The sequence below is a fragment of the Ictalurus punctatus genome, chromosome 22 (genome assembly GCF_001660625.3).
Source record: "Ictalurus punctatus breed USDA103 chromosome 22, Coco_2.0, whole genome shotgun sequence".
In the NCBI taxonomy this organism is placed as follows: domain Eukaryota; kingdom Metazoa; phylum Chordata; class Actinopteri; order Siluriformes; family Ictaluridae; genus Ictalurus; species Ictalurus punctatus.
Window position 1 is genome coordinate 5,429,083 of NC_030437.2, and position 11,254 is coordinate 5,440,336.

The 11,254-nt window shown below is 38.2% G+C and overlaps 2 protein-coding genes across 2 annotated transcripts; both read right to left on the reverse strand.

Moving 5' to 3' along the window:
• Positions 1-263: 263 nt before the first annotated feature.
• On the reverse strand, positions 264-6,357 carry rilpl2 (Rab interacting lysosomal protein-like 2). Its single transcript, XM_017452443.3, has 4 exons — positions 5,766-6,357; positions 5,208-5,356; positions 3,888-4,025; positions 264-2,343 (listed from the first exon to the last, which is right to left on the reverse strand). The coding sequence occupies exons 1-4, from the start codon at positions 6,057-6,059 to the stop codon at positions 2,322-2,324; spliced, it is 603 nt and encodes a 200-aa protein (XP_017307932.1). The 5' UTR covers positions 6,060-6,357; the 3' UTR covers positions 264-2,321.
• Positions 6,358-8,089: 1,732 nt separating this feature from the next.
• mtrfr (mitochondrial translation release factor in rescue) lies at positions 8,090-10,279 on the reverse strand. The gene is made up of 3 exons (XM_017452445.2): positions 9,957-10,279; positions 9,652-9,883; positions 8,090-8,358 (listed from the first exon to the last, which is right to left on the reverse strand). Exons 1-2 carry the CDS (start codon positions 10,224-10,226, stop codon positions 9,662-9,664), a joined length of 492 nt encoding a protein of 163 aa, XP_017307934.1. The 5' UTR covers positions 10,227-10,279; the 3' UTR covers positions 8,090-8,358; positions 9,652-9,661.
• Positions 10,280-11,254: the final 975 nt, after the last annotated feature.

The following is an 11,254-nucleotide window of genomic DNA, read 5'->3' on the forward strand; positions in this document are numbered from 1 at the left end:
CTAGAACATTGGGATGTGGTAGAACAGGAGATTCACAGCACGAAAATGCACCTGAAACATCTGCAGGAATTGCGTGACGCAATCATTCTAACATGGACCGAAATCTCTAAAGAATGTCTTCAATATCTTGTGGAATCCATGCCATGAAGAATTCAGGCTGTTTTGAGAGCAAAGGGAGGCCCTACCCAGTATTAGTCTAGTGTTCCTAATAAAGTGTTTGGTGAGTGTATATTTCATATAATTATGACAAAATAAGCACATGCTTTGGTAAAAACCATTTATACAGACAGCAACAAGTATACTGTATTATCTGAAACACAAACTTTCCAAACATTCAACACAGATATATTCATATATTGGCATATCAAATTACAAATTAGGCTTGGTGAAGAAGAAATGTTTTCACTTAGAATATAATTTTATCAGATGTTATGGTCCCATTTGTGTTACTTGTCTTTGTATGTTTAGTGTTCTGTGTATTGTGTATGTCCATTTGAGATTTTCCAGTCGATTCCTGGTCCAATCTTGTGTTCGAGACCAACACACAGCTTTTCCTGTGGCTTGTTACTACAAAAATATAATAGTTGGTCATTTATTTATTGCAGAAAACGACCCAATAATTACATGAGTGCCAAAAGTGTGTGAACATTTGCTTTCAGTATCTGGTGTGACCCCCTTGTGCAGCAATAAACGTTTGCGGTAACTGTTGATGAGTCCTGCACATCGGCTTGGAGGAGTTTTAGCCCGTTCCTCAGTACAGAACAGCTTCAACTCTGGGATGTTGGTGGGTTTCCTCACATGAACTGCTTGCTTCAGATCCTTCCACAACATTTCTATTGGATTAAGGTCAGGACTTTGACTTGGCAATTCCAAAACATTAACTTAATTCCATTAACCATTCTTTGGTAGAACGACTTGTGTGTTTAGGGTCGTTGTCTTGCTGCATGACCCACTTTCTCTTCAGATTCACTTCACAGACAGATGTCCTGACATTTTCCTTTAGAAATCGCTGGTATAATTCAGAATTCATTGTTCCATCAATGATGACAAATTGTCCAGGCCCAGATGCAGCAAAACATGCCCAAATCATGACACTAATCGCTTGTATCATGTACCAGTTGTCTACTTTTATGATTTGTGTGAAGATGTGATTATTTGATGTTATACTACCACAGGGATGTATAACAGGGATGTACAAAACAGTACAAAACAGTTGGTTTTTATCATCATTCAATAATAAATACTGAAACTTATATTGAAAGAAAAAAAGGGATTTTTGTCTTTATTTAATTTTAACTATATCTTCACTGACTTTTGTTAATAAAGCAGAGCCTAAGTAGAAACCTCCCCCTTAAATTTGAAGAAAATAGTGCTGTAAGATACCTGTAATTAGAAAAAGACTGTCCAAGCAAGTATTAGTTCCTTGAGTATCCTGTGTGGATAATTTTTCCAGACCTTTCCCCCATTTTCTACCAATTTTGGACACCTGCCAATTTCTACCCATGGTCAACTTGTCCCTTTCAAACAACATCTACCAACTGAGAGGTTGAAGCCTAACATACTCCAACCACTTCTCATACTGTGTTGCAGGGCAGCATAACACTCTGGAGGAAAGCACTATCTTCCCTCTTCTGCATACATAAGCTCACATATGCCCACAATTGAGTAGTGTCACTGTGTTTAAGAGGAGAGAGAGAGAGAGAAGCTCAGTGGTTAAGATGCTGGCTACTGATCAGAAGGCAATGAGTTCAAACTGCCAAGCTGTCACCATTGGGCCCTTGAGCAAGGCCCTTAAATCTCAACTGCGCAGAAGTATCAATGAGATAGTCGTACGTCATGCTGGATTATAGCATCTGCCAAATGCCATATATGAAGACGGCGTATAGTATCCCTCCCAGTGATAACATCTTAACATCAAGATAACAACTTTTCTCCCTTATCTCCCAGCCACTGCTCAGGGCGATCATGTGACATCATCAGGATTTAAAATGGAGCTCTCCTGACAACAGGGTGTATATTTCCCACTCAGGAGCCCCCTTTTTGATTAAAAAAAACATCATTTGATAAGTTGTCAATCAAGAAAACGAATGTGAAGCAACAGTACGTGATGAAACTTTTTGTAGTAAAAATGTGGCATTTTAAAGATAACTAGAGCTTGCTAGATGAAGTAATTGGTCTTTAAAAAGACAAATTCTTGCCATATAACAGGAAGACTTTTCAAAAGTACAACATATTGTCAAACTGATTTGGACAGTATGAGGCTGAGTACACAGATGTCGTCAGAGTCCTTCAAAATATGCTTCTGATCCCCAGGGCTGTTGTCATTTTCTTCTAAATGAGAACCTAAGGGGTAGAGAGAGAGAGAGAGAGAGAGGTTTTTATATTGAACACCTAAATTATCCAGTCCATACAGGATTTTTTTGTGATTCCTGATGCCAAAAATGCTTGATTTTGCTGTGTATTTTTTAAAAAATTGCTATTCAATTTGCAGAGTTTTTTTTTTTTGCGGAAAGCTAGAATTGGCGAAATTCCAATTGCGTGAAATTATTATCTTTCACAGTAATGTTTGTTGGTAAAATGAGACCGTTTAGCTGTATTTGTTAAACGCATCATGATCGGAGTGTATCGATAAACCTTTTAGGCTAGTCAAGTAGTCCTGGCACAAATGCACTACACTTTGTTCATGATTCAATTCTATTCCCAATACTGGCTTTGCAATTTTGATTTGATTCAATTCTCAGATTCCTCTGAATAAAATTTAAAAGAAGAAAAATGATGACTGAAAAGACTCGTCTTTAATTTCTGAAACAAATGATGCAAAACAATGTAATTTGGGTCAATTTCTTATGTAAATAAATCAAACATTGCTATGAACAGATTTTCAATATTGTAACAAAATGTACAACAGGTTCATCATATCTAAAAAAACAAATAAATAAATGTATAACTTCTGCCAAAATTTTTGGCTTGAATAAACAAATTGTCTGACCTGGGACTTTGAAATTGACTGACTGAAACATAACGACCTCCATGGCATAAATAGACCCTCAAATGCCCAGTTTCTGCAGCTTGGTGTTGTTTAATAGCTACTGAAAGGATCTTTTTAAATACTATAATGTGGTCCTTTATATTCATATAATTTATGCACATATAATGCTTTCTGGTCGCTGTAATCTGGCGCTATCGGGTGTTCAAACAGTGCAACTGCATAAATGCTGATTTTCATGATGTGAATCACACACACACACACACACACACACACACACACACACACACACACACGCACAGTTGTATAATTATAAGAAAATTATTAATAATTAATGTTTAAAAATAATTAATGTGTGATTAATTTCAGTTGACCCCATTTAAAATACAGAACATAACCTCCATCCATTTTCCATACCGCTTATCCTACACAGGGTTGTGGGGAGCCTGGAGCCTATCCCAGGGGACTCGGGGCATGAGGTGGGGGACAGCCTGGACAGAGCGCAAATCCATCGCAGGGCACAATCACACACACACATTCACACACTACGGACAATTTTAGAGATGTCAATCAGCCTACAACGTATGTCTTTGGACTTGAAACACAAGAAACCACCAAAGCATGGGGAGAACCACGGGGAGAACATGCAAACTCCGCACACACAGTGCAGTGGTGGTAATCGAACCCCAACTCTGGAGGTGTGAGGCAAACGTGTTAACTGTTTTGTACAGCATTTTTCTTTTGACCTTTCCACAAATAGCAAGAAGGAAGATATCAATCTTACCCATAAATTAGGGCAAATCATTAGGATAAAACTGGAACCTGGCAAAATTGTGAGAATATCTATTTTGAAATTCATAAGATAGATCAGTCTAAAATTTTATTTGAATAGCAGACTCACAGTTTTTGAATAGTAGTCCTCTCCTCTTTGTGTTGTTCTTTGTTCTCCTTTGTAGGAGCAGAAAGTGGGGGGTCCATTGAGGAAGGAGTCCCCAGATCTATTTCCACCATATTTGGTTCTGGCTGAGGTAAAACACCACTGTAAAATGTAAAGGCAAAGATAAATGAAGTTAAAAGCCCGGTTCACATGGCACAGACAGACACGGACCAACGCAGACAATCACCAACATCCTCTCGTAGGAAACCAAGGTGTGTAAATGTCTACATGAGTTCCAGTTTATGTGAACATGGAGCAGAGCATAAGGACAGATAATGTACTTTGCATGGCACTGTAGCAGCTAAACCCATACAGTGATAGCTTAGTTGTGCCTCCCCTTGGATAGCAACATAAAAACTAGCCTAGACTCATGTTAGATAGCCAAAAAGTTTGATATTTTATTGGTCTTGCAGTCCTGCAAACAGTGATAACACCCGAGGCAAGTTTTATGTAACTCACATGCAAGAAAAAATGTAGTGAAACTGTTCAATTAGAACAGTGGTTCTCAAACTTTTTCAGCTTTACCCCTTGTGCAGCGTGCATCCCTTTATGGCCCCCTAGAGTGGATATACAGTACTACCCATTGCTATACACTAGTATAATCAACAGATGTCTCTGTTTGGTGTCTCTTAGTGTTCTTTGTATAATTGATTTCTTTAAATTTCTTTAATATTAATATTTGTCATTTTTAAGTACGTCATAGTTCAAAGGTTCACAATCCTGATTTACATACATGAATTAAAATACAAAACAAAACAATGTTCTAGAATTTCTATTCGGCCCCCAGTTTGAGAAGCACTGATTTAGAAGTGTGGGAGCCTAGCACCAAGCGCACGGGCTTTCGCTTCTGTGGAGTTTGCAGGGACGCTTGCATCGTCGTCGTGGCAACGGTTCATACCAAGGTCAGATTACGTCAGCGTTTGATAGAAAATCATACACACTGCTCAGACTTTAAACGTGTCTGCTGGCGTCTGTCTGTGAAGTGTGAACCTGGCTAGTCTAATCTACTTTCTTAAGTTAATAAGAGACTACAATGCTTTTGTTTTCCTGTTCCTTGGTTAGAGAACTGGTGATATTAACTAGGAGGGCTAAAGTCTAACTAAACTTATAGGGATGACCAATACATTAAATCCCAAGAGCTGATCTTGTTGTTGATGATAATAATAATAATAATAATAATAATTATTATTATTATTATTATTATTACTAGGCTATTATTGCAGGAACAGGGTTGGTGACCACTGATTTACGTCATTAGACTCTTATTGTGGTATAGCATCATACCTTTTATAGAACTGTAGCTCTTCCTGGGCCACCAGTAGCTGTGCTTTAAGCTGGTTCCTCTCCTGTAGAACCTCCTTTAACTCCTGCATTGTGAATCGTGGTCGGTTTGGGTCCTTCATATCGATCACCAGCTTGTCAAGCCCAATTATCTGCTCCAAGAGGTACAATTAAAAAAAAGTTATCAAATGTGTGTGCAGGGGTGACTCGGTGGTTAAAGGCTCTGCATTACTGATCAGGAGTTCAAGCCCCAGCACTGCCAAACTGCCACTACTGGGCCCTTGGGCAAGGCCCTTAACCCTCAAATGCTCAGTTATATAAATGAGATGAATGTAAGTCGCTCTGGTAAGGGTAGATAAGGGTGTCTGCCAAATGCCATAAATGTAATGTAATGAGTATTTATATTTGTTACTAAACAATGCAACATTCAATCTTCTTTTTTTATTTATAAGAAGAGGTATGTTGCCATGCTATAGAGCATGGCAAATTCTTTTCATAATTAAAAGTTTCCACTGTTTTAAAAGTTTCCATGTTGGAGTCAGTTCCTCACACATCACTCACATTGTTACCGTTTTCATGAGAACCCTCAACAACTCGGTCCAGTTCTCCCTTCAGGCTGTCCCTCTCCATCCGGAGCTCCTCCAGCGACAGGTTATACTTGCTGACCATTATTTCAAACATTTCCAAAACTCGGACAATTTTGAATTGTAAATCTGAGACCTCCTGACCGCCACTGTTTAATTTGAACAAGTCTTTGCCAATGACGTATGAAATGTCATAAACATCTTCAACCCCAAGTTCCAGCGGGTCTTTTTCGAAAGCAGGACCCAGTGACTCGTCCTGCGAGTCTGCCATTTCCGTCTTCTGTGTACAAAATATAAACAACGCAATAGCTCGAATTCAAATGTGAAAGTAAACCTAAACGATAGGCTACGGTCATTAGTGGCTCAGGGAATACTGGTAAAGTCCATCCTACTCCAAAAACTTCCCCTTCCGTGTTCCCATAACGGCTGAACAGTCCGGTTCCGGAAATACAAATCACATCCCATTTTCACCACAGAGAGATCATGTAAAACTGGTGAAAAAACAAATAAAAAACCTGGCTCAACATCAACTGCGAGGTTGTTAACTGTAGAAGACATCAGTCAGCCATCTGTCCGTGTGAAACTTTATTATTATTTTGAAATAGTAATTTAAAGGTAATTAAAGATGCCAGTGAGGTACTACATTACCCATAATCCTTAACGCGAGACTGACCGATGAAAGACGTTTCTGCTGTAAACGTGTAAACACCGGCAGTGCATGTATGGAGATTCCATGACGCGAGCTAATAAAACTCGCTTAATTACTGGAATAAAGTTGTTTTGAAGTTGGATGTTCGATATTCGCAGATATGTGGAAATTAAGGGACCGTCTCTAAAGTTACATACGACATTGTTAAACACGTTTCTAACTTCAATAGCATTTGAAGGGAATGACTTACAGTCATATAACCAACTGTGTAGTGTTCATGTAGGTGTCAGGTATGATGCACACCTCTTAGATTTTTGATATTTAACAAAATAAACTATTAAATCATATGGAAATTAGATATGAATTTCACTACCGAATGGGCTCGTACACAAAATAGCCATAATTTAAAGCTCAATAGCATTTGAAGGGAATGACTTACAGCAACACAACCAACTGTAAAGTGTTCTAGGTGTCAGGTATGACGCACACCTTTTAGATTTTTGATATTTAACCCTACAATACATGAACCAAAAAAACCTTCACGAATGCATAAAGGGGGTCAAAACTGGATTGAATGGTGTTCTTCAAAAAATAGATGTCCTATTATTGAAATAATTATATATATATATATATATATATATATATATATATATATATATATATATATATATATATATATATATATATATAATTATTGAAATAATTATATATATATATATATATATATATATAATTATTGAAATAATTATATATATATATATATATATAATTATTGAAATAATTATATATATATATATATATATATATATATATATATATATATATATATATATATAGTGTGTGACTGTAAATCATTCCCTTCAAATGCTATTGAAGTTAGAATCGCGTTTAACAATGTCGTATGTAACTTTAGAGACGGTCCCTTAATTTCCGCATTTCTGCGAATATCGAACATCCAACTTCAAACCAACTTTATTCCAGTCGCTTGATTTAATGTACGAGTTCAATCCAGGCTCAGCGAAATTAAGGTGCAATTTATTTCAGGAACGCTTTCTGGGTTTTTATTTATTTATATGAATCTATGTATAAATTATGCTTTGCTTTCATTATCATTCCATTGTATGTAATTTTTACATTTTGCTATGTATCTGTGTTTTCGATACATTGGCATTGATAAAAATAAAAAATAAAATAAATAACTATTTCCGCTGGAATTCGCCGTAGTCGAGGCGCACGCGCGCTGGGTGCTTCTCATGTCGTATTTGCGCGTCCTCATTTCCTTTCCTCGCGTCTTAGCTCCACCCCCTCGGTTATGTGAGAGAAGGATGCAAGGATGAGATGTGAGGAGAGAGGAACCGAAGCAAGTCGAATGGAAACTTCTTCACTCTCTCAAGCGTCACTTCAAAGCGACGTCGATTAATGATGACTGTTCTCAGCCTCATGGATGACCTCACTGCGCTTCAGGGATCTGCAGTTATGTTGCTGGATTTTGGTTAATAACAACATTCTTAATAATAAAGCAAAATGCACGGATAGTATGTGAAATATCTGGGTTTTCCACAATGAATTAATGAACAATACATAAATTATTGCATCTTTTGTGCAGCTTTGCCTATCCAAACATGCAAGGGTGCAACAATTCATTACAATACTCTTTGTAAGCATATAATTATTTAATTATATTTCACACAAAATTCCATCGCATCATCAAAGGACCTTTTGGTTGAGATTGGTGCAGATGTAAAGGAGGAGGGGCATTTATACGTGCGTCAGGTATTTTCTAAAAGAGAAACTTCTGCATACGATACACCTGTGTATCCACGCTCATAGCTCCTCTGGAAGCTTTCTCACTCCTTGGTCCTCGCCGTGCAATTAGAGTATTGATGTCCTTCAAGATGGTTTTCAATTTCCAGGTCATGGGCTGGAGGATGGAGGAGCGAGGAAGCATCAGTTTGAGTATTGAGAAGCACCCTTGGTAGGAAAGCTTCATGGCTTCCGAAAGCTGCATCAGTAATTAACTGCACTGAATGCACTCACCATAGTACTAACCCTTTATCAAGCAGTCATAACTTTATTTTATGCTATATATTTTTCATGACAACTGTAATCAAAAGTTTTAGTTAGAATAACAACCATGCATTATAAATGTTATTTGGGCTGCATTTTTTTTTTTTTTTTTTTTTTACAGTTACATTTATATAGCACTTTCCTACACACACAAAGCACTTTACATAGTATGAGGAGGGGATCCCCTCAACCACCACTAATGTGTAGCATTCACCTGGATGATGCTACGGCAGCCATAGTGCACCAGAACGCCCACCACACACCAGCTATTAGTGGAGAGGAGAGTGATATAGCTAATTCAGAGATGGGGATTATTAGGGGACCATGATAGAGAAGGGCCAATTTCACCAGGACACCGGAGTATACCCCTACTATTAACAGAATGATCTTTACAAAAAATATTACTAAGTGTCTTTGTAGAATACAAGTGCGTCAGAATAAATATGCTGAGCTGTCAGACAACGTAGAAACCTGAGGAATGAAATCAGGACAACCTTTGCTTGGAGGAAATCCATGACTGAAAAGACTGAAGCACAATAGCCTAGAATATAGAAAACAGTTATTTCATTTTATTCTTCGTATAAAAGTACAGTTTGGAAAGTTGTTCCAAACAAGAGGAAAATATTACTAGACTCATCCTAATACATTATCGTTTCCGTTAACAGCTCATACCCAGGGATTTGCACAGCAGATGCTCCACATAATCTACAACTAATACTAAATAGTTTGTTGTTGTTTTTTAAAAAAACCTCAAACGTTTAACAGAATAAAACCTGTAATCGTTGGTGTGGTGACTTTTTTGTCAGGAGACATTTATGGAAGGTGTCTCAGTTGTACTGCTCAGCTGTATCTGTAACAAACGTCACGCTGGATAAAAGTGAGGACTGCTCTGAGGTCAGCTGGTAAGATGTCATCACTGCTCAATTTTTATAGACATTTTATCTGCCACAGTGAGCGAGAACCGGAAACCGAGGTATTTAACTTGAATTGATTTACTTAATTCATTTAATACTGATTCAACATTATGGTATATATTAACCATTACATGGACATCACTAAAACCCAGGTTTTTCTCCTCATCACAGAATAAGAGTATAAGTTATGGCACTGTTTATCTCTTCATGCCTTAGAGGACCTGTTCACAAACCTTATTCCCTCTAATCTTCTTGCTTGAAGCCAGCCTCTAATGTTTCCTTGAACAGCCTCTTTTTTTCTACATTCTCGTTCACTTTCTTCCGTTTGACTTGTTTCCTTCTCCTGGACTCCTCCTTCTGCTTTAGCAGCTCGCTGTCTTCACCTTTGTAAACAATGTCCAGTTTCTCCTGCAGGATCTCGCGCGCGCGCTTCCTGTTCAACTCCACAGACCTGGTCTGGTGACACTGCAGGAGAAAAGTCCAGTTTATACCGGTTCTGTCGGGAAAGCACACACTTCAGACAGAACCGTTCACATACCTTTACAACGACACCGGTCGGGGTATGTTTCAACACCACACAGTTACTGGTTTTGTTAGTTGCTTGTCCACCTGGTCCGGAGCCACGGACGAACTGTTCCTCCAAGTCTTCTTCATTTAATAACGGCAGGTCAAACCGGTGTTTCTTCCCTGCTGCCTGGATGCTGGGCCAACCGACTGCTGGACTCTGGCAAAGCTGAGAATGTCTTTGAGATTCACTTGTGAGTCTTAAACAGAATAAAGCACGCAGGATGAAAGTCCTCGGTGACATTTTGTGTGAACGCTGCGTGCATTATAACGCTAAGTATATATATAAAAAAAAAAGTGCCGGAAGTGACGAAACGCAGGCGCAGACATTGGCCAGCGTCACGGTTATTCACAATTCTTTATTAAATCTCGATAAGGTAAAACACATTATTACATTGCGGATAAAAACAAACATGAAACTTAACATGCTTTATAAAATTAAAGGTAACTGGTACTATACTATACTGTACTATACTATACTATAATATAATATAATATAATATAATATAATATAATATAATATAATATAATATAATATAAATGCCAGTGGCTTTTTGATGACCCGGAAGCCATCTCTTTCAAAATAAAAGCTGCTGCAGTGAAATTAAACGCTGAACCACTTGTCTAAGACTGGAATGAGGTCATTGCACAAACACTTGCACTGCCTTCCCGGTTCTTTCTCTACACTACATGAGAATACCTGAAAAGCCCCTTCTAGAAAGCTGAAGAAAGGCTTTAAACCAGGGGTGTCACACTAGGGTGGTCAATCCGGCCAGCAGGATGAATTTTGAAAGTGAAAAAATGCATAAAAGACGCGAACTAGAAATTTTGAAATAAAATGCTATTCCTAAATTATCCGCTAGGGGCGCACTGTTTTAGTCAGAGTAGAAGACGCGGCACAACTCTGGAACTCAGACCGAACAGCAGATGGCAGCAATGAGCCTTCACGCAGGGCCGCGGCGGGAATCGAACCCTCGATCCTGGAGGTGTGAGGCAAACGTGCTAACCACTAATTGTTGAAATTGGTTGAAAAGTGATGCAATCGTGTGGAAGAAGCTGACGATGGCACACAGTACACCACGGAGAATACTGCTCAGTGCACACCGAGACATACCAGATCGGTTACAGCATTAAAAAAAGATGCTATGGCAATAACCGCAGCATTTATTTTGTCTTAACTGAATTAGTGGGTTTATTTGTCTCAGTTTGTGAATTTGTATTGGCTTGGTAGCTTTGTTGTTTCCCCTTATTTAAAATGTATTTAATTGGTAC

What these genes read in the sequence shown, in the direction of transcription:
- rilpl2 (XM_017452443.3), bottom strand. Translation starts at nt 6,059, where the DNA reads ATGGCAGACTCGCAGGACGAGTCACTGGGTCCTGCTTTCGAAAAAGAC. An exon ending in CTCATGAAAACGGTAACAAT is followed by an intron (nt 5,357 to 5,765) that starts GTGAGTGATGTG and finishes CTCTTGGAGCAG; the next exon opens with ATAATTGGGCTTGACAAGCT. An exon ending in GAGCTACAGTTCTATAAAAG is followed by an intron (nt 4,026 to 5,207) that starts GTATGATGCTAT and finishes TACATTTTACAG; the next exon opens with TGGTGTTTTACCTCAGCCAG.
- mtrfr (XM_017452445.2), bottom strand. Translation starts at nt 10,226, where the DNA reads ATGTCACCGAGGACTTTCATCCTGCGTGCTTTATTCTGTTTAAGACTC. An exon ending in CGACCGGTGTCGTTGTAAAG is followed by an intron (nt 9,884 to 9,956) that starts GTATGTGAACGG and finishes TTTCTCCTGCAG; the next exon opens with TGTCACCAGACCAGGTCTGT.